This window comes from Sorex araneus, chromosome 6 (genome assembly GCF_027595985.1).
Source record: "Sorex araneus isolate mSorAra2 chromosome 6, mSorAra2.pri, whole genome shotgun sequence".
Lineage (NCBI taxonomy): Eukaryota > Metazoa > Chordata > Mammalia > Eulipotyphla > Soricidae > Sorex > Sorex araneus.
Genome location: NC_073307.1, coordinates 81,597,137 through 81,623,122, shown reverse-complemented (window position 1 = coordinate 81,623,122; position 25,986 = coordinate 81,597,137). Strand labels below are relative to the sequence as shown.

The window sequence follows — 25,986 nt, the reverse complement described above, 5'->3', positions numbered from 1 at the left end:
GGGGGAGGGTTTAAGAAGTTAAAGAGGTCAAGTGAACTCAACAGTTCACTTCCCTAAACAGGAAGATTCATTTTCAATATCAAGAAGAAGTCAAGCTTCCCCGTAGCTTGCCCACAAATTAAGCAATGCTCTCCTAATTTCAATACCAAAGACTTTTTTTTTTTCGCTTTTTGGGTCACATCCAGCGATGCTCAGGGGTTACTCCTGGCTCTGCTCTCAGGAATCACTCCTGGCAGTGCTGAGGGACCATATGGGATGCTGGGGATGAAACCCAGGTTGGCCGCGTGCAAGGCAAACATCCTACCCGCTGTGCTATAGCTCCGGCCCAACACCACAGACTCTTATAGAAGCGATCACTTATTTTTAAAACTCAACCTGCAGAAAACCATGCATACTATGCTACCATTTCTGTAAAAAGCAGAAACAATGTAGTATGAATATGGGATAGGCATAAAATATCTGTGGAAGACTGCAGGAAAACGAGTAGCCAAAATAGGGATGGAGAGGATATTTTCTGTGGTATAAGCATCTGGTGCTGTTTTGAACCATGTATATTTATTAATTATACAAAATTAAATGCATGTAAAGAAAGAAAGAAGGGACCTCTGCAAAGATAGCTGAATGGCAAAGCATGAGGTTTAGATGCAAAGCATGCAAACCAGATCCCCACCCACCCCGTATGCTCTTAGCATTACTGCCGTTGGGACCTACAACAAGCTGTGTGATCTCCAGCAAGCACCACAACAAGTGTGTGAGCAACACAACTTAGACATGTCCCCTCATCGCAACCACAACGAGAACAAGAGGTCAGGGACAGGTAATAAATAAAATAAAATGTTCTTAAGGGGCTGGAGCGACAGCACAGCAGGCATTTGCCCTGTACGCAGCCGACCCAGGTTCGATTCCCAGCATCCCATATGGTCCCCCGAGCACCGCCAGGAGTAATTCCTGAGTGCAGAGCCAGGAGTAACCCCTGAGCACTGCCAGGTGTGACCCAAAAAGCAAAAAAAAAAAAAGGAAAAAATGTTCTTAAAAGGGAAAGAGTACAGTGGGCAAGGTGCTGTAGTGCTGAGTGTAGGTTGTTAACTCTTTGATCCTTAAGACAAACCTATAAGAGATACCATTATGACTCCACTTTATGGCTGCAGAAACCTAAGGACTGTCTCCTAAGGGGCTGAGCTGAAACTACAGCAGCCAGCCTTCTTCCAGGTCTTGATTCTTAGCTTCTCCGTTTCCATTTCTTAGGAGGCACTTTCGAGAAGGTAGCGAGCAGAGCTCCATCTTTCTCTCTTCAAGTTCAGACATTGGCCAGAAATTGTTCATGCTAAGAAATATGGAGGAGCAAACATTCTTAGCCTTAGAAGGATGATCTGGAGAATGACTATAAATGAGATATGAATAAAGATAAGGAGATATCTCAACATTATCTCCATAGACCCTGTAGCACTGTAGCACTGTTGTCCAGTTGTTCATCTATTTGCTCGAGCAGACACCAGTAACGCCTCCATTGTGGACTTGTTGTTACTGTTTTTGGCATATCCAATGTGCCATGGGGAGCTTGCCAGGCTCTGCCATGGGGGCGGGATACTCTCAGTAGTTTGCCGGGCTCTCCAAGAGGGATGGAGGAATCGAACCTGGGTCAGCCACATGCAAGGCAAACGCCCTACCCGCTGTGCTATCACTCCAGTCCAGAAAAAAAATTGAACAAATATCCATTCATAGTTTTTAAAACCACCCAGCAGGACCAGGGAAATGGAACAATGGGCCAGAGCATGTGTCTAGCATGCAGGAGGCCTGAGTTTCATCCCTGGCCAGGGGGAAGCCTCCCTGGGCAACATGCTAGAAGTAACCACTGGCAACACTGACTGCTTTCCCCCCACACCCAAAGTAAAAATACATATTCAGAGAATACTAAATAAAATTAAATTTGAAATAAGCTTGAATGTCAACATCACACCAAGCTAGAAGTTCTCTCTCTAAAGGCCAGATCAACGCAAACAGGCCAGTGCCCAAGTTCTATTTGACAAGTCAGGGAGCAGCCAGGGAAAAAAACAATGAAGAAGAAGAAATGTGTTCATGTCACCTTTTTAAGGGAATGTGATTGTGAAGCTGGGATCTTCCAAAGAATTAGTAGAAGGCACTCTAAACAATAATAACTTAGAAAAGTAAACTTATAATAAGATCAATATTTAAAATTAATTATATCTCTGGAGGTAAGAGAGATAGTACAAGATTGAGATTCTTGGCTGTAGTCAGTTCATCCTGGCTCGATCTCCAGCATGTATTGTCCCCCCATGCACCACCAGGAGTGACGCCTGAGCACAGAGCAAGGAGAAATCCTGAGCTGACCACCATATGTGACCCCCCCACCCCAAAGAAAAGGTTTATTCTCTTTGTTCCTTCTTAGAAGTCCAAGTAATTAAAGACAAAATTCAAATAAATAAAGGCTAGAAGGTGAAAAGTATGTGTAGAAGAGTAAAGAGCAAAATACATTTTTAAACTACTGGCAAAAAATAGCATAAACATTTCAGAAATTACAAGGGAAAAATTATAAGCCACTTTTGGAAGATACAAAAGTGGCACTGAAGAGGGACTTCAGGGGTTAATGCACTCACTTTGCATGTGGCAGCTCAATCCTCAGAATCACAAATTGTTCCCTGAGCAATCCCAGGAGTGAGCCTGTTTACAGTCAGGAGTAGGCACTGAGCAAGTTAGGTGTTGCCCCAAAACCAGAAGAATAAGAACAAGAAATACAAAAGTAAATTTGAACAGATGGAAAGATACTCGGTGTTTTGGGGTAGGAGGCTTGGCAACACAAAGTAATCCTCCATGAGTTAATTTATAAAATCTAATGCATCCCAATAAAAATGCCATCTATGTCTTTTAGATTCAGCTATATACTTTGCAATGTGCATTTGGAGGAACAGGCAAGAATGGTCAGAAAATCTTCCAAAGAAAATGAATAATGGAAGGTCAATCCTACAAATATATGAAAATGTATTATCAAATCACTTTAATTCTATTAAAGTACAGCCATGACACACCAGTAGGCAAAGGGGACAAATTGAAAACTTCATTTAAACACATGTGCAAATTGAGTATACAGCAAAGATGTCAGGTCAAATCAGTAGCAGAAAGATGGACTTTCAAATATCTGGTTTGAGAGCCATATGGAACATGATCAAATTGTGTCCTTTCCTCACACTGTACAAATGGCTGAAATCCAAGTGACTCAGAGAGCCAAGTGTGAAAAATAAAGCCATATAAGTAATAAAAGAAATCATGAGCCAGTTGCTCTAAAATCAGGAGTGGGGAAACCTTTCCCAAAGATGACTCAAGGTTTGGAAGCAACCAGGGTTGACTAATAAATTTAGCAACATGAAAAGTTTTATTTGGCAAAAAATAAAAACATTATCAAGGCGGGTAGGAGAAGACATGAGGAAAAAGTGCAACTTAAGAAACAAATAAAAGATGATTACATGCTTGTGATAACTTCAGAAACAGAGAAGGGAAAGATCAACCACTTTGTAGAACAAAATAACTAAGAGGTAAAAACAGTTCACAGGGAAAATGCATAAGCAAATAGCATTTAAATATCTGAGAAAATACTCAGTATAACTCTTCATAACAGGAATGCAAATGAAAAATGGTCCCCAAATTCTATGTGCCACTTGTCAAATTGACAACCATCAAATTAAGTGTGTTAATGTGAAAAGTAAGCAAGGCAATCAGACATTTCGATATTGTGAGTGGAAATATTAAATACTTCAAAGCCTATGAAGAAAAGTTAATAATAAAACTTAACAAAGGTGCACATGCATTTCAGAGGGATGTTGATTAGCAATAACATTTATGATCACAATGTATGTACATGGTCCCAACGCCACACTCGCCACCAGAGTGCCCACTTCCTCAGGCCAGTGAGGAAACATCCTCAGTCCCAGAAACACCTCGAAAAGTAGTAGTCTCTCCCTACTGCTATGAACAGTCTCTGCGGGAAGAAGTGTGTCTAATGCCCCCTATGCTTATCTAAGTAGGGTAAATGCAAATGTGTATGGACATATGGATGTCCCGATAAATACATATGCATGTAAATAGCACATTTGAATGGGCTAATAAACAAACAGAGAAGTTTACTATAAGAAGAGTAAAGAAATGGAGGATGGGAAACGGAATCTTCATAATATGCCTTATTCTGTGGCTTTGCAAGCAAGTAACAAGAAACTATGTAAAAGTTTAATAGCATTTTATGCTAAAATTAAATTTTTGAGAATTATACCTAAGAAAAAATAAGTCATATCTGAAAAACTAAAAGCAAATGAAATAAATAAACCTACCAGTGCACGGAGTTCATAAAATAACCATGCACAGGATTCCTTCAGGGGATTTTGGAATATAGAACAATAAACACCAAATAAATAATTTAGGGGTAGGATGTTAGAGCAACATCTGGCAATGCTCAGGACCTATGCCAGGTTTTGTGCTAGGGATTAAACCAGTGGCAATCGCTTACAAAGCAAGTCCCATAACCCCTCTACTGTCTCTCTGGCTCTCAAATAAATACTGGATTTGTATATATCCAACCCAGGTTCCATCCCCAGCACTCCATATGGTCCCCTGAGTCCACCAGGAGTGACCCCTGAGCATAGAGCCAGCAGTAAGCACTGAGTACCATTGGCGTGGCCCAAAAACAAAATAAAAAATTTACCTGTACTTTATAACATTGCTAGAAGTAGTATTGGCAGTGCTCTGCTCAAACAATATAAATAGAATTATGTTAGAGTTTGCCTGGGGAGGTCTGGGTTTGAGCCCCTGAGAACTGCATGGTACCTCCTAGCACCGAGCCAGAAGTAGCCTCAAGCACTGCCAAATGTGGCTCAAACCACCTGCTGGCCCCGGACCCCAATGCACAAAAAAAATATCAGTTTTCATGATGGTTTATTTTCTCTTAAAAAGACAAATATAACGGTCTAACTCTGTCTTTTGCAAGGGTAGAGCACCCCAATGCCAGAGTGTTCAGTTATCGGGTTCTATTAAGAAGTTTTCATTTAGGGGCTGGAGTGATAGCACAGCAGGTAGGGCATTTGCCTTGCCAACCTGGGTTCAATTCCCAGTGTCTCATGTGGTCCCCGAGCACTGCCAGGAGTAATTCCCCGAGAAGAGCCAGGAGTTGTGCATCACCAGGTATAACCCAAAAAGCAAAAAAAATAAAATAAAATAAAAAAGGAAGTTTTCATTTAGCTGAGCTGGGAATCCTTGGAGAAATGTCTGACTTCTCCCTCCGGAGAAATGAGGTTGAGGTAAGGGGAGCTGGAGGGAGGCATATAAATGTGCCTTCAGTATTTGTATAATGCGACCTTAGAAAGAAGAAGTTTTTGAAGAATAATTAGGTTGTACCAACAGAACCCAAAAAAACAGCTTGAAGAGACTCTTCCTGGCTCAAGTCATGAACACAATGAAAATGTTAAAAACCCAGCACTGGTGACACTGAAAGAAAACAAAGAAAATGAAAATAAACAAAAACCTCCTTATATTTTAAAAATTGTTAGGAAATTATCTCCTTATTTTAAGAATTAGTAACTAAACCCAAAGACTCCATTTATCCTGCCTCTGCTGTATAAATTAGACATTAGAAAAATCAAATGCCGATGAGAACAATCAAATACTTGTGTCTTTCATACTTGGGCTTCAGGTTAAAAATAAGGAAGAAACAGCTCTTCTTTGCAGCTTCTGGTGAACCACTAAATCTGTTGAATTTTTGTCACTTAGTGAAGAACATGCCACCCAAAAAATCTCAAACCTAAATTTTTTTTATTTTTATAAAATTGTTCACAGTAATTTATTACATTTAATATTTGAACACCCATCCCACCACCATTACACCTTCCCACTACCATATTTTGAATATTTCTACCCCAAGCCCAAAAACCTGCCCCAAAAGCAGAACCTAAATAATTTATTTTGTGTTGCTTACTATGAACAATCTGCTAAAAATGTTCCCAAAATGTTTCCTTAGAGGAACGTGTATGAAATTTTTTTTACTTTTCCTTTGAGCCAGTAAGCCCTTCTATAAGAGATTGCTGACATGTTTTTAAAGGTTGAGCCTTGTGTGCTTATAATTAAATATATATTATTATTCATTATATAGCACTGTAGCACTGTCGTCCCGTTGTTCATTGATTTGCTTGCGCGGGCACCAGTAACATCTCCATTGTGAGACTTGTTGTTACTGTTTTTGGCATATCAAATATGCCACGCGGAACTTGCCAGGCTCTGCCGTGCAGGCGGGATACTCTTGGTAGCTTGCTGGGCTCTCTGAGAGGAACGAAGGAATCAAACCCAGGTTGGCCACGTGCAAAGCAAACACCCTACCCGCTGTGCTGTCACTCCAGTCTATTTATTATATATCTATTTTTATTATATTATACATATATATATATATACCCCCTGATATTGGTTGCCTTCTGCTTTAAACCTCATCAAATGTGGTGTGCTACTCCTGGTACATCAGTGGTATAAAGTATAAGATATCATACAAGCTAAACCCACACACTTCAGAAACTCTAAAACTTAAAATTTGCTAATCGTTGAAGCTGGCTGGAGCCTGTGGAGAGTGGCTGGGAGCATGGGAGGATTGAGTTTTGGAGGTTTTTGGCAGCCAGGGCTCTGTTGGGGTGGGATGGGGAACTTACCCGCCCCACTCTAGGTCACCCCTGATGCGACAGTCTGGTGTGGGGTCTGGAGGCAGCTCTGTGGTGTGTCATTCTATGTTGCTCTCTTCCTAGAGCTTTATTTCTAGTCTCAAACCTGAGTCTTTAGACCCAGTTCTAGCTAATGATTTTTTTTTTTGCTTTTTGGGTCACACCCGGCGATGCACAGGGGTTACTCCTGAGCTTTGCACTCAGGAATTACTCCTGGCGGTGCTCAGGGGACCATATGGGATGCTGGGGATCGAACCTGGGACAGCGGTATGCAAGGCAAACGCCCTACCCTCTATGCTATCACTCCAGCCCCCCTAGCTAATGATTTTTAAGAAATATGGGAGAGAAGAGGACATGTAAAGTAACACACAGTCACACTGCCTACCAAACGGGGGTGAGGATCTCTGCAGGACAAAAGGCCTTGCTTATTAAGCAATTAAACTACAACGGAAAGGAAGGAGGAAGAGAGGGAAGAAAGGAGAATTAAAAGTCATCACCACTAGAAACAGTTTCTTTGGGGATAATTAAAACTGACTCTGATGAAGCTAACCCAATTCTGTTAATACATTAAAAACCAATAATTGTGCACTTTAAAAGGATGAATGGATTGCATGATTATGAATTATATCTCAATAATGATAGCAAGAAGAGAAACACATCAACCATAAACCCTAGACAGACTTGAATTCATACTTCAAAATATTAAGATGTTACTGGAATATTAGATGCCATTAGGAAATTGTAGGAAATTTAGGTATGAAAATAACATTGGGGTATCTTTTTCATTCCATATTCCTTAATGACAAGTTTAAGTATTTACCAATGAAAAGTATTTAAGATTTGCCTCAAAATAACCTAGGTGATGAGTTACAGTGGAAGAAAAAGGATATAGAGAAGCAGGATTGGTCTGGTTGATAATAATTAATTCTAAGTTATGGGCACAGAGATCATGGAACAATTCTCTCTGCTTTGAATGAAGAATTGCACTGGGAATATTTGTTTGGTGGCTTGGGTTTTGGGCTGCATCTAGCAATTCTCAAGGGTCATCCTGGATCTGCTCTCGGGAAGCAGCCCTGGCTGCTTTGAGCACTATAGAGGATGCTAGAGACTGAACCTGGGTCAACCACATGCAAGGCAAGTACCTTACCCACTGGACTATCACTTCAAATTGAATTGGGAATATTTTTAGAGTTAGTTAGGCACTTAGGTCCCACCCCTAGATATTCTGAACCAGTTGGACCTGTCAGACTTGAACATTTAAAATCCAAAATGATTTTATGCACCTTCCCTAAGCGTCCAGTCCCTACAATATCAGAAAGCAGACAGAACTCACTTAGTCTCCAGACAGCTTCCTCGATTATTTTCCAGACTATGAACTGTTTCAATCTAGTTCCAATATGATTGGTTGTCATTGCCTGGTGCAATCTCAGTCACACAACTCCTTAAGGTAACTCCAACAGTTGGACAACTGAATTTTTATGGGAGTGAAAAAAGATTCCTTTGAAATACTTTGGGTATCACCTCCCGTATATACTATAATGACTGTTTTGAGCACTGAAAGGTACTGGATAATAGCTTACAGTAAATCGGACTAATATGGCAAGAGTATTAATAAATATGTGATGAAATAAAGGTCAGATATAGCAAATCCACAATTAACATCATACTCATCCATGTTATAAGGAACAAAACGATGACGACTACTCTTGCCACTTTTATTAAACATAGAAGTAAAAGTCCTTGCCAGAACAATTAGACAAGAACATGAACTAAAAAGGAAGAAGTAAATGTGTCTTTATTAGCAGATGACATAAGTCTAAACTCTACTATAAACTATGATACTAATCAATGAAATAGCATATTTGCAGAAAAAAATCAATAAGCAAAAATCAATTTTGTTTTCATTTACTTACAACAAACTATCAGAAAAGAAATGTTTTTAAAATCCTATTTACAGGCTAGAGCAATAGTACAGTGGGTAGGGTGTTTGCCTTGCATGCGGTTGACCCAGGTTTAATTCCCAGCATCCCACATGGTCACCTCCAGGAGTAATTCCTGAGTGCATGAGCCAGGAGTAACCCCTGTGCATCACTGGGTGTGATCCAAAAAGCAAAAAGAAATCCTGTTTGCAATATCATAAAAATATTACCTAGGAAAAAAATTTAACTAAGGAAGTGAAAGACCTGTACATTGAAAATTACAAGATATTCGTAAAAGAACAAGACTAAGATACAGTAGGTAAGGCTCTTGTTTTGCACATGGTCAAACCCTGTTTGACCTGGCATCATATATCATCCCCTGAGCACCACCAGGATAAATCCCTAAGCACAGAGCCTGGTGTAAACCCTGAGCACTACTGGGTGTGTCTCCCCAAAAGTATATTAATAAAAGAAGTTGAAGATCCAAATAAATGAAACATATTCTATGTTCCTAAACTAGAAGAAGTAATGCTGTTTTTAACATGTCTATACTGGGAAGTCACACCAATGAGCCACGTCAGTGCCATGTAAGCTCATTTGCCAGTCTTACTCCAGAGATTCATCAATAAATCTCAAAAGAGCTTAAGCAATGCCAAAAATCCTTCAGACATCTAAACATGACTGAGATAACAGAGGGCACCTGGAGGGGGGCAGGCCAGCCCAGGGCCCACCCGCACAGAGCTTAGGCAGCAACTCACTCTCACACTGAAAAATCATCGCCATATTCAGTCTGGACTCCATTGTCTCAGGACCAAGCTTCACCCAGAAATTTACCTGAAAGTTCAGGTAGGGTCTTTGTGACTGAAATATTAGACTTTCTCAAAGTTGGGCTGGGCTATCTCCCACCATCTCCCTGTACTTCCCGAAGCCCTGGCAGTCATGTCCACACCCCAAAGCTGTTGCCCAGTTAAAAATTTAATTCCAGCTATACCACACGGTTAAAAATTCTCAACTTCCTGGAGCATGTGGCTATCTTTGCGGCCACACGACATCCCCAAACTATACAACAATGATAATGCAGTAGTAGCACACCAGGTTGGATGTGTTCTCTGTGACACAGAGAACCACCAATCTTGACTAACCACGCAGCAACACAGAAGGCTTAACCTGTAACAACATCTTAGTAATCCCACATACGAGGATTTAATCTCTCCATGGTGAGATACAACAATTTTCACAAATTTTTTTCTAAGAAAATGCTTTTTGATCATTCTGTTAACAATCGATTGATAATAAGCTATATAGGGGCTGGAATGATAGCACAGCTGATAGGGCATTTGCCTTGCACACAGCCAACCCGGGTTCGATTTCCAGCATCCCATATGGTCCCCTGAGCACCGCCAGGAGTAATTCCTGAGTGCAGAGCCAGGAGTAACCCCTGTGCATCTTCGTGTGTGACCCAAAAGGAAAAAAAAAAGCTATATAAAATAAATTATTTTGGGATTGCTATGGGGGAAGGCTTGAGGAGTAGCTGGGAAAATTGGAGACAATGATGCAGGGAAGATTTAAAATAGTGGTTGTGGGACTGGTGTTGGAATATTGAATGCCTATAGCTAATCATCATGAACAATTTTGTAAACCACAGTGTTTATATAAAATGTAGGTGGAAAAATTTACATAAGTAGGCCTTATGTATTTCATGTTAACTCCATAATATATTAGCACTTTTAACTTCTTTAAAGTTTTATTAGAGATGGGTAATCCATGATTATTGCAAAAATGAGGTTTAATCACTGTATCACTATCATCTCGTCGCTCATTGATTTGCTCGAGCGGGCACCAGTAACGTGTCCATTGTGAGACTTGTTACTGTTTTTGGCATATCGACTATGCCATGGGTAGCTTGCCAGGCACTGCTGTGAGGGCAGGATACTCTCAGTAGCTTGCCGGGCTCTCGGAGAGGGACAGAGGAATCGAACCCAGGTTGGCAGTGTGCAAGGCAAATGCCCTACCTGCTGTGTAATCGCTCCAGTCCATATAAAATAAAATTTAATGCAATACAGAAAAAGAATAAAATTAAAAATCAAACTATCCATAGCATTGAAAGTAATTTACAGATTCTCTGTCTCTCTCTGTCTCTGTCTCTCTCTGTCTCTGTCTCTGTCTCTGTCTCTGTCTCTGTCTCTCTCTCTCTCTCTCTCTCTCTCTCTTGCTCTTATTCTCACTCTCGCTCTCGCTCTGGTTTTGGGCCACACAGTGAGGCTCAGGAATTTCTCCTGGCAATGCTGGGGATCCAACCCGGGATAGCCAACAGCCTACCCTTTATACTATCTCTCCGGTCCAACTGATTTACAGATTCTATGTAATCCCTATCTACGTTTTTCCCCTCATAGAAACAGAAAAAAATCTAAAGTTTAAACAGAACCACATAAGACCTAAAAGCCAAGGCAATCTTGAGCAAGAACAAAGCTAAAATTACCACACTAAAAGTTTCAGTAACATGAATAGCTTGATTTCTACATAAAAGCAAATGCATAGACCTATGGGGAAAAGTCCAGAAATAACTACTTTATGACAAAGGAGTCAAGAATATATAGTGGAAAATTACATATATAATATTAGGAAGACTGGACAATTATAGGCCAAAATATAAAACTGGACTCATATCACACATAAAGTCAATTCAAAATGGGAGCTGGAGGGATAGTACAGCAGGTAAGGCACTCGCCTAGCAAACAGGCAATCCAGGTCCAATCCCAGGAACCTCATATGGTACCCCAAGTCTGCCAGAACTGATCCCTGAGAACATAGCCAAGTGCTAGCCTTGAGCACCTGGGCAGGGCACCACACTCCAAAAAAATCAACTCAAAATGGGCTAAAAACCTAGGGCTGGAGCAATAGCACAGTGGGTAGGGCGTTTGCCTTGCATGTGGCCAACCTAGGTTCGATTCCCAGCATCCCATATGGTTCCCTGAGCACTGCCAGGGGTAATTCCTGAATGCAGAGCCAAGAATGACCCCTGTGCATCATCAGGTGTGACCCCCCCACCCCGAAAAAAAAAGAAAAAAAAAAGGGCTAAAAACCTGATTGTGAGACCTGAAGTCATAAAATTAGAAAAACACAGAAGATAATGTGGAGTACAAACTTCTTTACCTCAGTCTTGATGGTGCTATTTTAAATTCTACATGAAGAGCAAAGCACCAGGAGCAAAACCAAAACGGTAGGGGCACTATCCAAAACTAAAAAGCTGTAATCACAACAAAGGAAAAACATCCACAAAATGAAAAATCAAACGAGGAAAAAATGTGTGCTATTCATTTCTATCATAAGGTTTAGTATTCAAATAATATAAAGGACTTATACAATTTAGTAACACAATAACAGCCAATCCAATTTAAATTTAAAAGGCAGGAAAATTGAATGGATATTTCCCCAAAGAATAAATACAGAAACTGGCAAGTACTCAAAACACCTGTTAAAAGAGCTAGAATGAAAACCACAAAAGCTAACAAGGGTTGGTATAATATGGCACAAAACTAACATAAGTGGCTCTCCATTATGGAAAACAGCTTTCCTAAACCAATTTATAAATGGATATACAATAGGATCTAATAGCTTGCTGCTGAAGATAGAGCTAAAGAAATTAAAACAGGATATCAGAGAGATAGTTGCTCTCCCAGAGTCGTTGATAGACTGTTCACAAACGCCAACATAGGAAAGAAACCCGTCTGTGGACAGTGGAGTGATAAAGGAAATATACTTCCTCTCTCTCCCTACTCACATACATATATAATGAAGTATTATTTATCCTTGAGAATGAAGAAAATCTGTCATTTGCAGCAACATGGGAGTATCTTGAGAGCTTTATGCAGAAACCAAACAGAAAAAGACAAATAGTATCACTTATCTGTGCAATCTAAATTAGAAACAAGAAGGTCAGCTCCTAGGAACAGAGTAGAGAGTTGTTTGCCAGGATTCGTACACGTCCCATCTGAGATGAGCAAAGTCTGAGCCCTGGTGTCTATCCAGGAGACTAGAGTTAACCCTTGAGGATGTCTTAGGAATTAGCTAAGAAAGGAGTACTTAAGTTCTCAGCGAAGAAGAAGGAGGAGGAGGAGGAGGAGGAGAAGGAGGAGGAGAAGAAACAAAATAGAAGAAAGATGTGAGGCGGTGAAAATGCTCATTAGTCAGAAGAGGCAACCCTCGCAGGAGTCTGCTTATATCAAATCATCGACAATCTTCACTTTTATGTGAATCTTATATTTTATGAGACCACAATAAAGCTGAGCTGTTTAGAAATTTCAATAAGCTTCATCCTGGCACCATTGTCACAAAAATATGGCTTTGGGGACTGGAGCAATAGCACAGCAGGTAGGGCGTTTGCCTTGCACGCGGCCGACCCAGGTTTGATTTCTCGGAAAGCCCGGCAAGCTACCAAGAGTATCCCACCTGCATGGCAGAGCCTGGCAAGCTCCCCGTGGCGTATTCGATATGCCAAAAACAGTAACAAGTCTCACAATGGAGACGTTACTGGTGCCCGCTCGAGCAGATTGATGAACAATGGGATGACAGTGCGACAGTGCTATAGTGCTACACACACACACACACACACACACACACACACACATACATATGGCTTTTGATACTGTGAGCAAAAGTCACATAGAAAAGTTGGCTTCTGGCAAGCCCAAAGCCGTTTTCCAAATCTCCTTGGTGAGGTTCTGAAGTCTGCAGGGGTTCTCTGGGGCGGCCATCACAGTCCCTGGGCCTGCTACTTCCACATCTCAGCGATAAGGTTAATGTGAAACGTGCTCTCAAGCGGAGGGGCTATGTGTGCGCTGGTTGGCAGAGCTGCTTGGTTGAAAACAAACTCCCCCTTCTAGAGTTGATTTTTATCCCCCGCCCGTCCCTCCTGCCATTGTTGATGACCAGGGCTCTCCACACACTTGACTGTGCTGTGTACACTTGCGGCTTCAGTGCTGCTGTGCAGCTGGAAACGGTTGTGGCACCAGGGCACAGAGAGCAGGTCTGCTGGGCACGATGAGCTGAGCTGCAGGACCCAGCTGCGACACTAGGGATTCGACTCAGGGCCTCTAGCTTGCAAAGACGGTGCTGAAGCCATTCAGCCCTTCCCTCGTCCCCAACTGAGTTCTCTCTGTCCTCCAGAGCCAACACCCTCAAAAGCCCAGGGGACAGGCCAGAGGATGGTAGGCCAAGACAATATTCAACTGGAAATAGAGGCAGAAGGCCAGGAGGGGCAGCCTGGAGTCGCTGGAGCCAGGAGATGCTGAAGAGAATGGTTGGAGGAGGGTGGCCACGAGCACGGGCAACACCCCAGATACCTGTCCGAGGGGACTTGTGAAGCTCAGCAAGCCCTAGGTCATCCCCGTGCTCCCCGCGGGCTCCTGGACCTGCCTCCGGGTGGTGACTGAGCTTGATTTGCCTTGCAGTGAGTCCCAGCGGAGGGTGGACATGGCCTTCCTCGGCACCAGGGCCGGCCTCCTGAGAAGGAGCTTGTTCGCAGGCTCGGAGAAGCTCTCAGACAAGTGAGTCTTCACGGGGCAAGAACACTGTTCCTGGGGTGCGCTGGGCTGGCAGAGACTTTGACCCCAGGAGCGTGGAAAGGGTGGATGACAGGCCCAGAGAGGCATAAACACAACATTCTTCGCATGAGGAAACCTAGATTCGACCCCCAGCACCCTGTGGTTCCCCAAGCACCACGAGCTATAGCCCCAAATTTTAAAATAATTTAAAAATAGGCCCGCTTGAGTTTAGACGCACCCTGAAGGTATCCCTGGAAAGGGGGAGCTTGGCCCAGAGGAGAAAGAGAGTGACCATGACCTTGAAATGAGGGGCGGGGCCATTTCAAGTGGAAGACTCACTTCCACAGACAGACCCAGAAATGGGCCCTGTTCTGGGATCCATCTCTGGTGACAGAAGGTAAATAAGCCTTTATTAGCTAGCAATGTTTTAAATTCAAAATAAGTTTTTCCCCACCTCCAATTTTGCTGATTTTATTTTATTTTATGAAAAAGAACTTTTAGAGGCAGCAGGTCAGGCGCTTGCATTGGCACAAGTACAACCTGGGTTTGATCCCCGACATCCCAGATGGTCCCCTGAGCACTGCCAGGAGTGATTCCTAGTGCAGAGCCAGAAGTTACCCCTAAGCATTGTGGGGTGTTGCCCCAAAACAAACAAATTAAAAAAAATTTTAAGAAATATTTTGGAGACAGAGCCATAGTACAGCCATAGTACAGCAGTGAGGGTGCTTGCCTTGTGTGTGGTCAATCTGTTTTTGGTTTTTGTTTTTTCGCTTTTTGGGTCACACCCGGCGATGCACAGGGGTTACTCCTGGCTCTGCACTCAGGAGTTACTCCTGGCGGTGCTCAGGGGGACTATATGGGATGCTGGGAATCAAAATCAAACCCGGGTCGGCCGCGTGCAAGGCAAACGCTCTACCCGCTGTGCTATCGCTCCAGCCCCAGGTGAAAACATTTGTGGTCTTTGCTGCCCCCTTTTCAAAAGACTCCTAAACGCAGGAAAGGGCATCTCAGTATGGACAGACTTTCCTGGGACAAGACACAGCCGCCCCAAAGAGCACAGGGGAGCAGAGAGGGGGATGGCGTGCCCCCACCCCCAGAGCTCCCTTCCCCAAGACCCCACAGGCGGCTCAGGAACCCTGCGACCAGGCTGAGGGTCTAGAAACGCGAGCCAAGAGCCCCAAGTCAGCACCTGGCAGGTCTCTGCAGCTTTTGTTCCATCCTCGCCAGCTTCTCGCTGCTTCCCCGATCTGGACCAGCCTCCCTCCTGTCTGTCTGCGGGTGTGTGCTCAGGGAATGCAAACCCATAATTAGCAAGGTATAGCTGCTCAAAAAAGGAAAAAGAAAGAAAAAAGAAAAAAAATCACTGCATTCTACACCCAGAGGCAGTGACTTGAAGTGGCTCTTTATGGGAAACAAGCATCTGTCCCCCGGTTGGTGGTGACCCTGATGGGGTGGACTCGCTGGGTTTCTGGCTCAGACATGCCAGGGAGGCAGCAGAAACAGAGCCTTCAGGCGAAAGATCATGCAAGAACAGGAGTGTCTTTCCTACCTCACCCAGGCCCAACACCTCTTCCAGCTTTCGGTGTTCGCTGGGTGAGGTAGTACTTGGTTTTACAAAGGGCAGAATTGTTGGGGGCCATTGTCTGGGGCAATAAATGCCAGTTAAGGGGCGGATGTTTTGTCTCTGCCTGCAGCTGCATCCAAGCAGTGAGGCTGCGCTGTCTTGGTCCTGGAGGCTGTTTTAGCAGGGACGCTGGTACCACGTCTTTCTCCTCACAGGAAGTTCCTGGCACTTGAAGATGAAGCCAACGTGTTCACCATGGACCACTTCCCCCTGTGGTACCGCCGGGCTGCCCAGCAGCCTGCTGGCAGCTTCGTCTACTCGCTCCACTTTGCAGAGGGACCAGGTAATCCCTGCCCTGGGCTCCCGGGAGGGGCCGAGATTGGGAACTTGAGGACTCTGGACTTGAGAAGTCCACCAAGGTCCCTCTTCATTGTCCCCCGGGGACCATTTGATGCCCTGCAACGGTCTGAGTGGCCACATAAAACCCCAGCCTGGGATCAAGGAAAGACTTTGGACCCACAGTCGAGTCTAAGCCCCAGATCTGAGGGCTACTTCTATTTCTGAAACTCTGACTTTCAGGGACAATCCCTTCCACACCCATTTGGATGTGACGCCTGCTTCAGGGAAGCATGCTGCCTCCAAAACACACTCCCAGCTTCTCAAAGCCTCCTGAGCACTCTGCCTGCTTTACGAACACCCTCTCATCCGGAGGGACAGGACGCCTCCCAGCTGGCAGACGCACTGGAGGCTCCACAGTGTGAGGCAGGGAGCCCCCAGCCTGCCTCACTGTGCCCCCAGCAAATTCCTACTGAGCCGAGGAGCAGGAGTTGTAGGGAGAGGCTCTGAATTGCAGGTACCCACTCCCTACTGCTCCCATTCTGATAAATGACCCCCAAAGAAGAATGAAGTGACTTAGCAGAGCCCCAAGAAAGTTGCTAAATTTAAGCACATTAACAGTCATAACTCAGAGACTCAAAAATGAATCTCGGGACCGAGAAACTCGCTGCAGAGATGTCTCCAATCCCAACTATTTAAAAATTTTAGAATTCTTGGAGTATGCGGCCACAAGCAGCCATGCAATATCTCATACTATTTTTTTTTACTTTTTTTGTTGAATCACTGTGAGACAGACCCTTGTAGACATCTCATACTATTCATAACAAGCAATAAAAAATAAATTACCCAGCATCTGCCTGTAGGGCAGGCTTGAGTGGCAGTGGGAAAATTCAAAATAATGATGGTGGGAAGGTGGAGTGGTTGTGGAATTGGATTAGTGTTGGAATATTGAATGTAATCAATTATTGTGAACAAGTTTATGAAAATAAAATTTTTAAAAAAGAAAGTGGCTAAGGTTTAGGATGGGAGGGGCCTGTTGGGTGGGCATCCAAGGGCTCCCGTTTGCACTGCCGAGACTCAGGCCGAGAGTTTGTGGCAAAGAAATCTCCCGCCCTTGCCATGGCACCCATGGGGGAGCCTCACCCCAGCACAGAGGAGCAAGTCCTGACCAGGTGGGCGTGGGTGGGGAATAAGGGAGAGGAGGACATGAGGGTGAGTGAGGAGGAAGAGAAGGAGGAGAGAGGGGGAAAGTGAGTTCAGGGGGAGGAGAGACAGATGAAGTAGAGGAGGGGAAGTATTAAGGGGTGAGGGGTGGGGAGGAGGGGGAGTGCTGGGGAGTGTGGAGGAGGGGGAGTGCTGGGAGTGGGGAGGAGGGGGAGTTCTGGGAGTGGGAAGGAGGGGGAGTGCTGTGAGTGGGAAGGAGGGGGAGTGCTGTGAGTGGGGAGGAGGGGGAGTGCTGTGAGTGGGGGGGAGGGGGAGTGCTGGGAGTGGGGAAGAGGGGGAGTGCTGGGGAGTGGGAGGAGGGGGTGAAGGGGAAGAGGAGTACGTATGGGGAGGAGGGAGATAAAGAGGAGGGGAGAGACGGGCATGAAGGGAGGAGGACAGCATGAGGGTGACTGGCAGAGGCCAGGGAGCCGGAAGTGACTCCCAGTAACATGCTCCACTTTTCCCTTCAGGATGCTTTTCTGCCAAAGCCCTTCCTGCCCCATTGCAGAGGTTAGGACCGAGCTCGGGGGGTGCCTGCCTGGCACACTGCTGACTGGGTCCCACCTGGCACCGCATGTGGCCTCCCGAGCTTACCTGGCACCGCATGCGGCCCCCTAAGTGCCACCAGAACTGACCCCTGAGAGCAGGACCAGGAGTCACCCTGGAGCACCGCTGCCGAGGGAGGGAGGGAGGGAGAGAGGTTTCCTCTGCTCATGACACAGAACCCCCTCGAGGGCCCAGAGTGGCTCTGTGACGGGCTCACAAAGTGGGCAGAGACCGCTGTCCCCCAAGGTGGGGTGTGCCCCTCTTACTCCCAAAGGCCCAGAGAGAGAGGCTCAAGGCCCAGGCCTGGGACTGTCCACCCTCCCACCGCTCCCAGCTTTTGTCCGAAGCATCCGTGATAGCACCAGGGGCGCCCCGAGAACTGGGCTCCCGCGGGATCCTGATGGGGTCTTCTGGGGGTGCAGGCCCTGCCGTGGCGATGGCTCCCTCCTGCCTACATGGCACCAGTTTGTGCCTGCGGGTTGCTGGGGAACGTTTTGTGGCGATGAGGTGGGAGGTGGTGGGTGGGGAACTGAGTGCCAGGGGAGAGAGAGGAGCAGGGGAAGCTCACCAGCTGGGCTCCTGCAGCTGCCAGGGACGGGGGCACCCCTGCACACACTCACTCTCCCCAAGGCGGGGACGAGGATTTCATGCTTAAGGGTTGGTGGGAGAGGCCTGGGGGAGGGGTGCTGGGGAGACGGTCCAGCGGGAGGTCGCCTGCTTGCATGCAGCTGGCCTGGGTTCTACCCCGGCACCCCAGATGGTCCCTCCAACCCCGCCAGAGCGATCCCTGAGTGTGGAGCCAGGAGTAAGCCCTGAGCACAGCTGGGTGTGGCCCAAAACCAAACAAAATGGGGGAGGGGGTAGTGGAGTGGGAAGAAGCCCCCAGGAGGGGAAGGAGGGAGGGAGGGAAGCTCCATAGCCTTCCCCTGCCTCTGAGCTGGCGGGTAGCTGCGCCCCCACGGGCGCAGTCGGCACCCAAGGAATGTGCCTGAGGGGCTGGAGCGATAGCACAGCGGATAGGGCGTTTGCCTTGCACACGGCCGACCTGGGTTCAAATCTCAGCATCCCGTATGGTCCCCTGAGCACAGCCAGGAGTAATTTCTGAGTGCATGAGCCAGGAGTAACCCCTGTGCATCACTGGGTGTGACCCAAAAAAGCAAAAAAAAAAAAAAAAAAAAGAAATGTGCCCAGAGCCGGAGGTGTGTTCTGCAGCTCCCATCCCGTCTGCCTCTTTCTACACCATCACCCCGGGAGCTGGCTCCTTCCCTCCAGGGAAGAAAGTGACCAGGTGTGAAAATTCCTGATGTCCCAAGGAGGGACATCAGGGTCCCAGCTCCTTCCTTCCACTGGGCTTCACTGGGCAGGCCCCCCACGGGCCCAAGAACCGTGCAGCCCCTTCGGCGTTCCTAGAAGCACAACGAGGCAGCTGGACTCTGGCTCTCCGCTGGTCTCCTGAGGCCTTGTCATGGCAAATTCCTAGAATAAAGACAACCTTGCACGTTCCGAGTCCTAGAATCAGCGTCCTTGTGGGTTTCTGTGAGAACTTGGTTGCAGCAAGATGTGATGGGAAATCCTCACCAGAGAGCAGGCAGAAACCCCAGCGGCGAACGGAAATTCCCCAATGAGGGACACTTGTTAGAAGAACCTCCAAACTGCAAGAATTTCGTGACCTCTTTGTTTCAAGCCACATTTGACAGGAAGACATTCTAGGCTCCAGAGACGGCCCAGTGGGCCAGAGCACGTGCTTTTCATGTGGAAGAACCAGGTTCATTCCCAGCAACCACCGACCAAACAAAAGAATTCTAAGAAGGTGGCACTTGATATCTCATTGTTGTTTTGATCTGCATCTCCCTGATAATTAGTGAGGAAGAGCATTTTTTCATGTGCCTTTTGGCCATTCAGATTTATTCATTGAGAAAGTTTCTGTTCATTTCATTGCCCCATTTTCTGATGGGGTTGGATGTTTTCTTCTTGTAGAGTTCTACCAGTACCTTGTATATCCTTGATATCAACCCCTTTTCAGATGGGTATTGGGTGAATATCCTTTCCCATTCTGTAAATTGTCTTTGTATTTTGGTCACTGACACACATCCAAAAGAACAAAAGCAACCGGTGTTGGCGTGGATGTGGGGAGAAAGGGACCCTCCTTCATGCTGGTGGGAATGCCGACTGGTTCAGCCCTTTTGGAAAACAGTATGGATGCTTCTCAAAAAATTAGGAATTGAACTCCCATTTGACCCAGCAATACCACTTCTGGGAATATATCCCAGAGATGCAAAAAAAGTATAGTAGAAATGACATCTGCACTTATATGTTCATTGCAGCACTGTTTATAATAGCCAGAATCTGGGAAAAAAAAAAACCTGAGTGCCCAAGAACAGATGACTGGTTAAAGAGACTTTGGTACATCTTCACAATGGAATACTATGCAGCTCTTAGAAAGGATGAAGTCATGAAATTTGCATATAAGTGTATCAAAAGGGAAAGTAGCGTGTTAAGTGAAATGAGTCAGAAAGAGAGGGACAGACATAGAAAGATTGCACTCATTTGTGGAATATAAAGTAACAGAATGGGAGACTTACACCCAAGAATAGTAGAGATTAGTACCAGGAGGATTGCTTCACGGCTTGGAAACCGGCCTCACATGCTGGGGGTAAAGGCAGCTCAAATAGAAAAGGGACGACCACACTGGTGAAGGGATGGTGTTTGAATACGGTATAACTGAGACATAAACCTGAGAACTCTGTAACTTTCCACATGGTGATAAAATTTTTTAAAAAATAAAAATTTTTAAATAGATAAATAAATAAAAATAATAATAAAAAAAAGGGACCACCAAATAAAGGGTGCTAGGAGGGCTTGCTTGGGATGGGAGATGCGTGCTGAAAGTAGACTATAGACCAAACATGATGAACACTCAATACCTATATTGCAAACCACAACACCCAAAAGGAGAAAGAAAGTTAGGATTAGGGTTAGAGTTAGGTTAGGGTTAGAGTTAGAAAGAGAGCAAAGGGAATGTCCTGCCACAGAGGCGGGGTGGGGGGATGGGGTGGGGGGGTTCGAGGAACACTGGAATCATTGGTGGTGGAGAATGGGCACTGGTGGAGGGATGGGTACTCGATCATTGTATAACTGAAATGGAAGCACACAAAAGTTTGTAAGTATGTAACTGCACCTCATGGTGATTCAGTTAAAAATTTAAAAATTAAAAATAAAAAAAAGGAGGTGGAACTCGATAAACTGTTGCTCCTGTCTGTGGCCTGGGGGTGCTTTATTTGAGAGGCTACGGGCAGACCAGGAGCTGTTAGAGATTAAGGAGCCCATGGCCAGTGTGGTGAGGTTGACCAGCAGCCTGAGAGCCGATTGAAGGCCACTCTGAAGCTGTCCCCAAGCTGCCCTCGGCGGCTGTGTCTGCCACAGAGGTGGGAATGGGACTCTCTGCAAGGCCCTGGCCCGTGCCCAAAGTGCAGGGATGTCCCAAACGAGCAGAAACAGGCAAGGAGAGGCTTCAGGAGGGAGGACAGGGGTCAGGTCAGCCATCTCCGATGACCCAGATTCTGAGGCGCCAGGGGTGAGTCAGAACCAGCAGGGTCCTGCTCCCACTGTGTCATCAGCTTCCTGGGGCTCCAACAGGTCCCCTTGCAGGCCAGGCTCCGCCACCACTGACCCCTGGGAGACAGCCCAGCCCTCCCCGGGAAAGGAGTCTTGCTGCCATGCAGCTCCTCCAGGAGGGACTCGGGGTGCAGGGACCGCATCCTGGCAGCACCTAGCACACGTGAGCAAACTCAGGTGCCCTGGCCACAGTGCCCACGGCCCTCACTGTCCAGGCAGCCCGGACCACAGCGTGCACAGCAGCGCCTGGCTCTGCAGAGACCCCCAACACTTGTTCAAGGGCTGGAGCAATAGCACAGCGGGTAGGGCGTTTGCCTTGCACATGGCCTACACAGTTTTCGATCCCCGGCATCCCATATGGTCCTCCGAGCCAAGAGCAATTCCTGAGTGCAGAGCCAGGAGTAACCTCTGTGCATTGCCGGGTGTGACCCCCCTCAAAGAAAAGAAAAACCAACTTGCTAAAGAAACAGCCCAGCCTGGAACTGGCCCCAGTCTATTTGGGTGTTTTGTTTTGTTTTTCATTTTTCTTTTTCCTATTTTTTGGCCACATCAAGACTTCCTCCTGGCTCTGTGCTCAGGGATCCTATCCTGGCCAGCCGCGTGCAAAGCAAACCCCCTCGCCACTGTGCTGTGGCTCGGGCCCGTCTACAGTCAACCCCGGCCACGGCGCTTGGGTGCCGAGAAAGTGACTTTGATTTTGTCTCTCCAGAAGGGCCAGGAGAACCAGTCGCAGTGACGGCGAGCACCGCGGTGACCGTGACCGTGGACGAGAAGACAGCGCTTGCCGCAGGTGGGAGTGAGGGGCGGGGGGGGGGGGGCTGCGGGGCCGGGGGACCGGGAGGCAGGGGTGAGGGAGGGCGAGCAGCCGTGGGCCACGAGGCGTGGTCCTCCAGCTCCCGCTTTCCCGGGTGGGCTGTGTCCGAGAGGACGCCTCCGAGCTTCTAGAGCCGCAACGGAGCAAGAAGGAATTCAGGAAGGGGGTCCAGGGCGGCTGGAGCAGCTAAGAGCTGTTTGGGATCACACAGGACAGAGCTCGAGCAGGCCTCCTTCCCGACCTGCCTCGTGCCCCGTCTCTCCCCCCAGATCTTAGGCTGTCCCTCCCCAAGAAGCCTCCTGGGCTGGGGCAGGAATCCCATAGCCTGGGCTCAGTTGTGTGTCCGGCCTGGGACTGAACACACTGTAGGAATGGCCGTGGCTCAGGCACGCCCCCCATCCCGGCCCCGAGTTGGCGGGGTGATGCCACCAAGCTGAGAACTTTGGGTTCCACTCTACAGATGAGGAGACTGAGACACAGAAAGGTCCTTTGCCTAAGCCCCCAGCTAGCCCTAAGGGAGGCGGGATTGGATGCAGCTCACCCCTCTAGACGGCCCAGGGATGTCGGAATTTGCCGCTGATGTGATGAGAGCCCCAGTGACCCCAAAAGGCCCAGTCTCCCTAGTTTCCTGGTGCCTGAGACCTCCCTGGCGGCCCCTCGGTCTGGCCTCAGCTCCATCCCTCACGCCCAGCCCTGTTCTGCTTTCCACCCCTCACGCCTCACTCCACAAGCCCCACTCTAGGAAGCTCCCGAGACCTGAGTCTCCCCGGCTGGTTCCCCAGCCGCTGCCCAGGGAAGGAGCAGCTGCAGCGGGCAAGGCAGGCAGGCTCCGAGGGGGCCAGGGCCGCCCCCCACAGCAGCAACAGGCAAGGGGCCGAGCTCTGGGAGAATTGCCCAGCTTGGCAGCCCCGGGCCTTGGCTGCGGGCTGAGGACACAGAGGGGGCAGCCGCTCAGTCTGGCCGAGCGCCGAGGGGTCTCGGCCCAGGGCAGCCCTCTGCAGCTGCTGGACAGGACCGAGCCATCCCCGCCGCCTTTCTTCTCCGCCCGGCCCAGGCTAATCTGAGGCCCATTTTCTAGGGCAGAACTGGCCTCGCGTGTGTCTCCCTACTGCGCGTTCCCTCGGCCGCACGGCCAGCTCGGCGCTGGCACAGCTGAAAATCTAGAAAAGAGCAAGGCCACAGGGTCAGGCTCCGGCGGTGCTCCCCTGCACTCCCCAATTATTTGATATCATTTTTAACTCAGAGCTGAATTAGAGCCGGGAGGGGTTGCCATAGAAACTGTCCTGGTGCCTCTGGTGTAACTTGCTGCAGACAATTGTTCTCCGCTCTGGGGCGCAGGGCTGTGGTGAGGGGAAGATCGCGGGCTGCAGACCTTGGGCTTCCGTTTGGGATGGGGGCGGGGTCTCCTCTTGTCATTTTTCTTTCTCCCAGGCCTCTAGCTCGGCCTCCCAGATTCCGGGGTCAGTTGGGGCCCAGGGCTCAAGAAGGGGGAGGGAGGTGGCGTGTTGGCTGGGCGGCGGTCTCATCCCTTGGGAACTGGAGGCGCCGTGGGCATGTGGTGTCTGGTGGGCAGGAGGCGTGTGGGCTGCCTGTGTTCGTGCCAGGGGAGAAAGGACTCGGACCGGCTGCCCCGGCAGGTGTGTGTCTGACACCACGATCTGGACAGGACGATGTTTGAATGAGGGGACCACGGGCATCTCTGAGGAAGTGATCTATGAAATTGTCTAGAAAATCTAACTTGAGAGAGAGTCGAGGTGTAAAGGCTTGCACAGAGCCAGTTACGGTTGGATCCAGAGCACCGTAGAAGGGGCCCCAAGCACCAAAAGTGATCCCTGAGCACAGAGACGGGAATGGCCCTGACCACGGCTGGGTATGGCCCAGAAACAAACAAACAAAGGGAGAATTTTTTTTTTTAGCTTTTTGGGTCACACCTGGCAATGCACAGGGGTTCCTCCTGGCTCTCCACTCAGGAATCACTCCTGGTGGTGCTCCACGGACCCTATGGGATGCTGGGAATCAAACCCGGGTCGGCCGCATGCAAGGCAAATGCCCTCCCCGCTGTGCTATCGCTCCAGCCCCAAAGGGAGAATTTTTGAGGGCAGGCGAGCTAGTACAGAATGAGGCACTAAGCTTGCACGACTATCTCCATGGCTCCCAGCAAACCCAGCCAGGGGTGATCCCTAAGCACAGAACCAGAAGTAAGACCCACACATGCTCCAGGTGTGGATACCCCCCCACACACACACACAAAAAAAAAATGTCTAACTTTTCCATCAGGAGCCATTTTAAATTGTTTTGTCCTATAGGCCCCAGGGGCCAAGCTGAGTGACAATGTGCCTTGTCCGGCAAGGGTCACTTGGCACCTGCCCTGGGAGCCACAAAGACCCAGGGGAACTGTTCGCTGGAGAGTTCTTCGTGCCCAGGAAACCAGGCGGGTGGGCAATGAGTGGACCAGTGTGTCCCAGCTCCCCCAGACCCGCGCCAGTTCGGGGGACCCACTTTTGCAGAGGGAGACGGGGGAGGCTTGTCACCCAGGCTCTCAGCCACAGAAGGCCCACACGCCAGGAAAGCTGGGTTCCAGCTGGGCTGCATGGGGCTTGCGCCCCCTCTCCCTGCCTGTGTCCCAAGAGCACTGTCCGCTGGAAACTCCAGCAGCCCGAAAGTGGACGCTGAGCTTTTCCAGACGGGCCAGCCCCAGGCCTGGCGCTCTCTTCTCTCCAGGGCACCCCCAACCCACAGGGCTCCTGGGACCTGGGCCTGGGAACACAGAGCCCCCAGAACATTTGCCGGTCCCTGAAGTCAGCTTCCGAGATCAAGACACTTTCCAGTCCACGCCAGACAGCTTCGCGTGTCTCAAGAGCTAATGGGGAGCGTCTCACACGCACCCACGCCCAAGGGCAAGAGAAATAAGGAGCAGGAAAACTGAGTTTCCTGCAGCAAGCTTGCAGGGGCCAGGTCAGGGAAAGGAAGCTAAGGTGACGCAGACGGGGAAAGTGTCTGTCACAGAGGCGACTGCTGGGGCAGAAGGGAAACGGGACCTTGGCAGACGGTGTTGATGGGATTTGGTGTTGGAATATTGAAGGCCTGAAACTTTATCATGGATAACTTTGTAAGGATGGAGCGATAGCACAGCGGTTGGGTGGTCACCTTTCACGCGGCCGACCCGAGTTCGATTCCTCTGACCCTCTCGGAGAGCCCGGCAAGCTACTGAGAGCATTGAGCCCGCGCGGCAGAGCCTGGCAAGCTACCCGTGTGTATTGGATATGCCAAAAACAGTAACAATAAGTCTCTCAATGAGAGACGTTACTGGTGCTCGCTCAAATAAATCAATGAGCAATGGGATGACAGTGACAGTGACAACTTTGTAACATTAAAATTCACTGTGATTCCATTGAAAAAAATTAAAACCTACTGGCAGAGGCTTGCCTCTCCCTGTCGGGGAGCAAAGGTGACTCTGGGCAAAGGGACTGTCCATCCCAGGGGGGCTGCGGCCCCACAGGGCACAGGGCAGGGGGGCTCTGAGCTCCCCACCCCCACCCAGAGCCCCGCGCTCTGAGTCCATAGGCTGATTCTCCAGGCCAATGCCCACAGCAACCCACGTGCAGCCACGGGAGTCCCGTCCAGCTGCATCCTGCGCCCCTCACCAGGCCCCCCTGCCGCTTCCCTGGTGTGGACTGACCTCGGAGTAGCTGCTGGGGGTGGGGATGAGACGCACCCGCCTCCCTTCCCGGCCCACGGAATC

General features: G+C 48.1%; 1 protein-coding gene across 1 annotated transcript in view; it reads left to right on the top strand.

The window, feature by feature from the left end:
• The window catches only part of CACNA2D4 (calcium voltage-gated channel auxiliary subunit alpha2delta 4), a 111,252-nt gene that overhangs the window by 41,979 nt on the left and 43,287 nt on the right, over positions 1-25,986 (top strand). Inside the window, 3 exon segments of the mRNA XM_055141561.1 lie at positions 14,071-14,166; positions 15,943-16,070; positions 22,140-22,220. Of these exon segments, the coding sequence (XP_054997536.1) occupies positions 14,071-14,166; positions 15,943-16,070; positions 22,140-22,220 (305 nt within the window).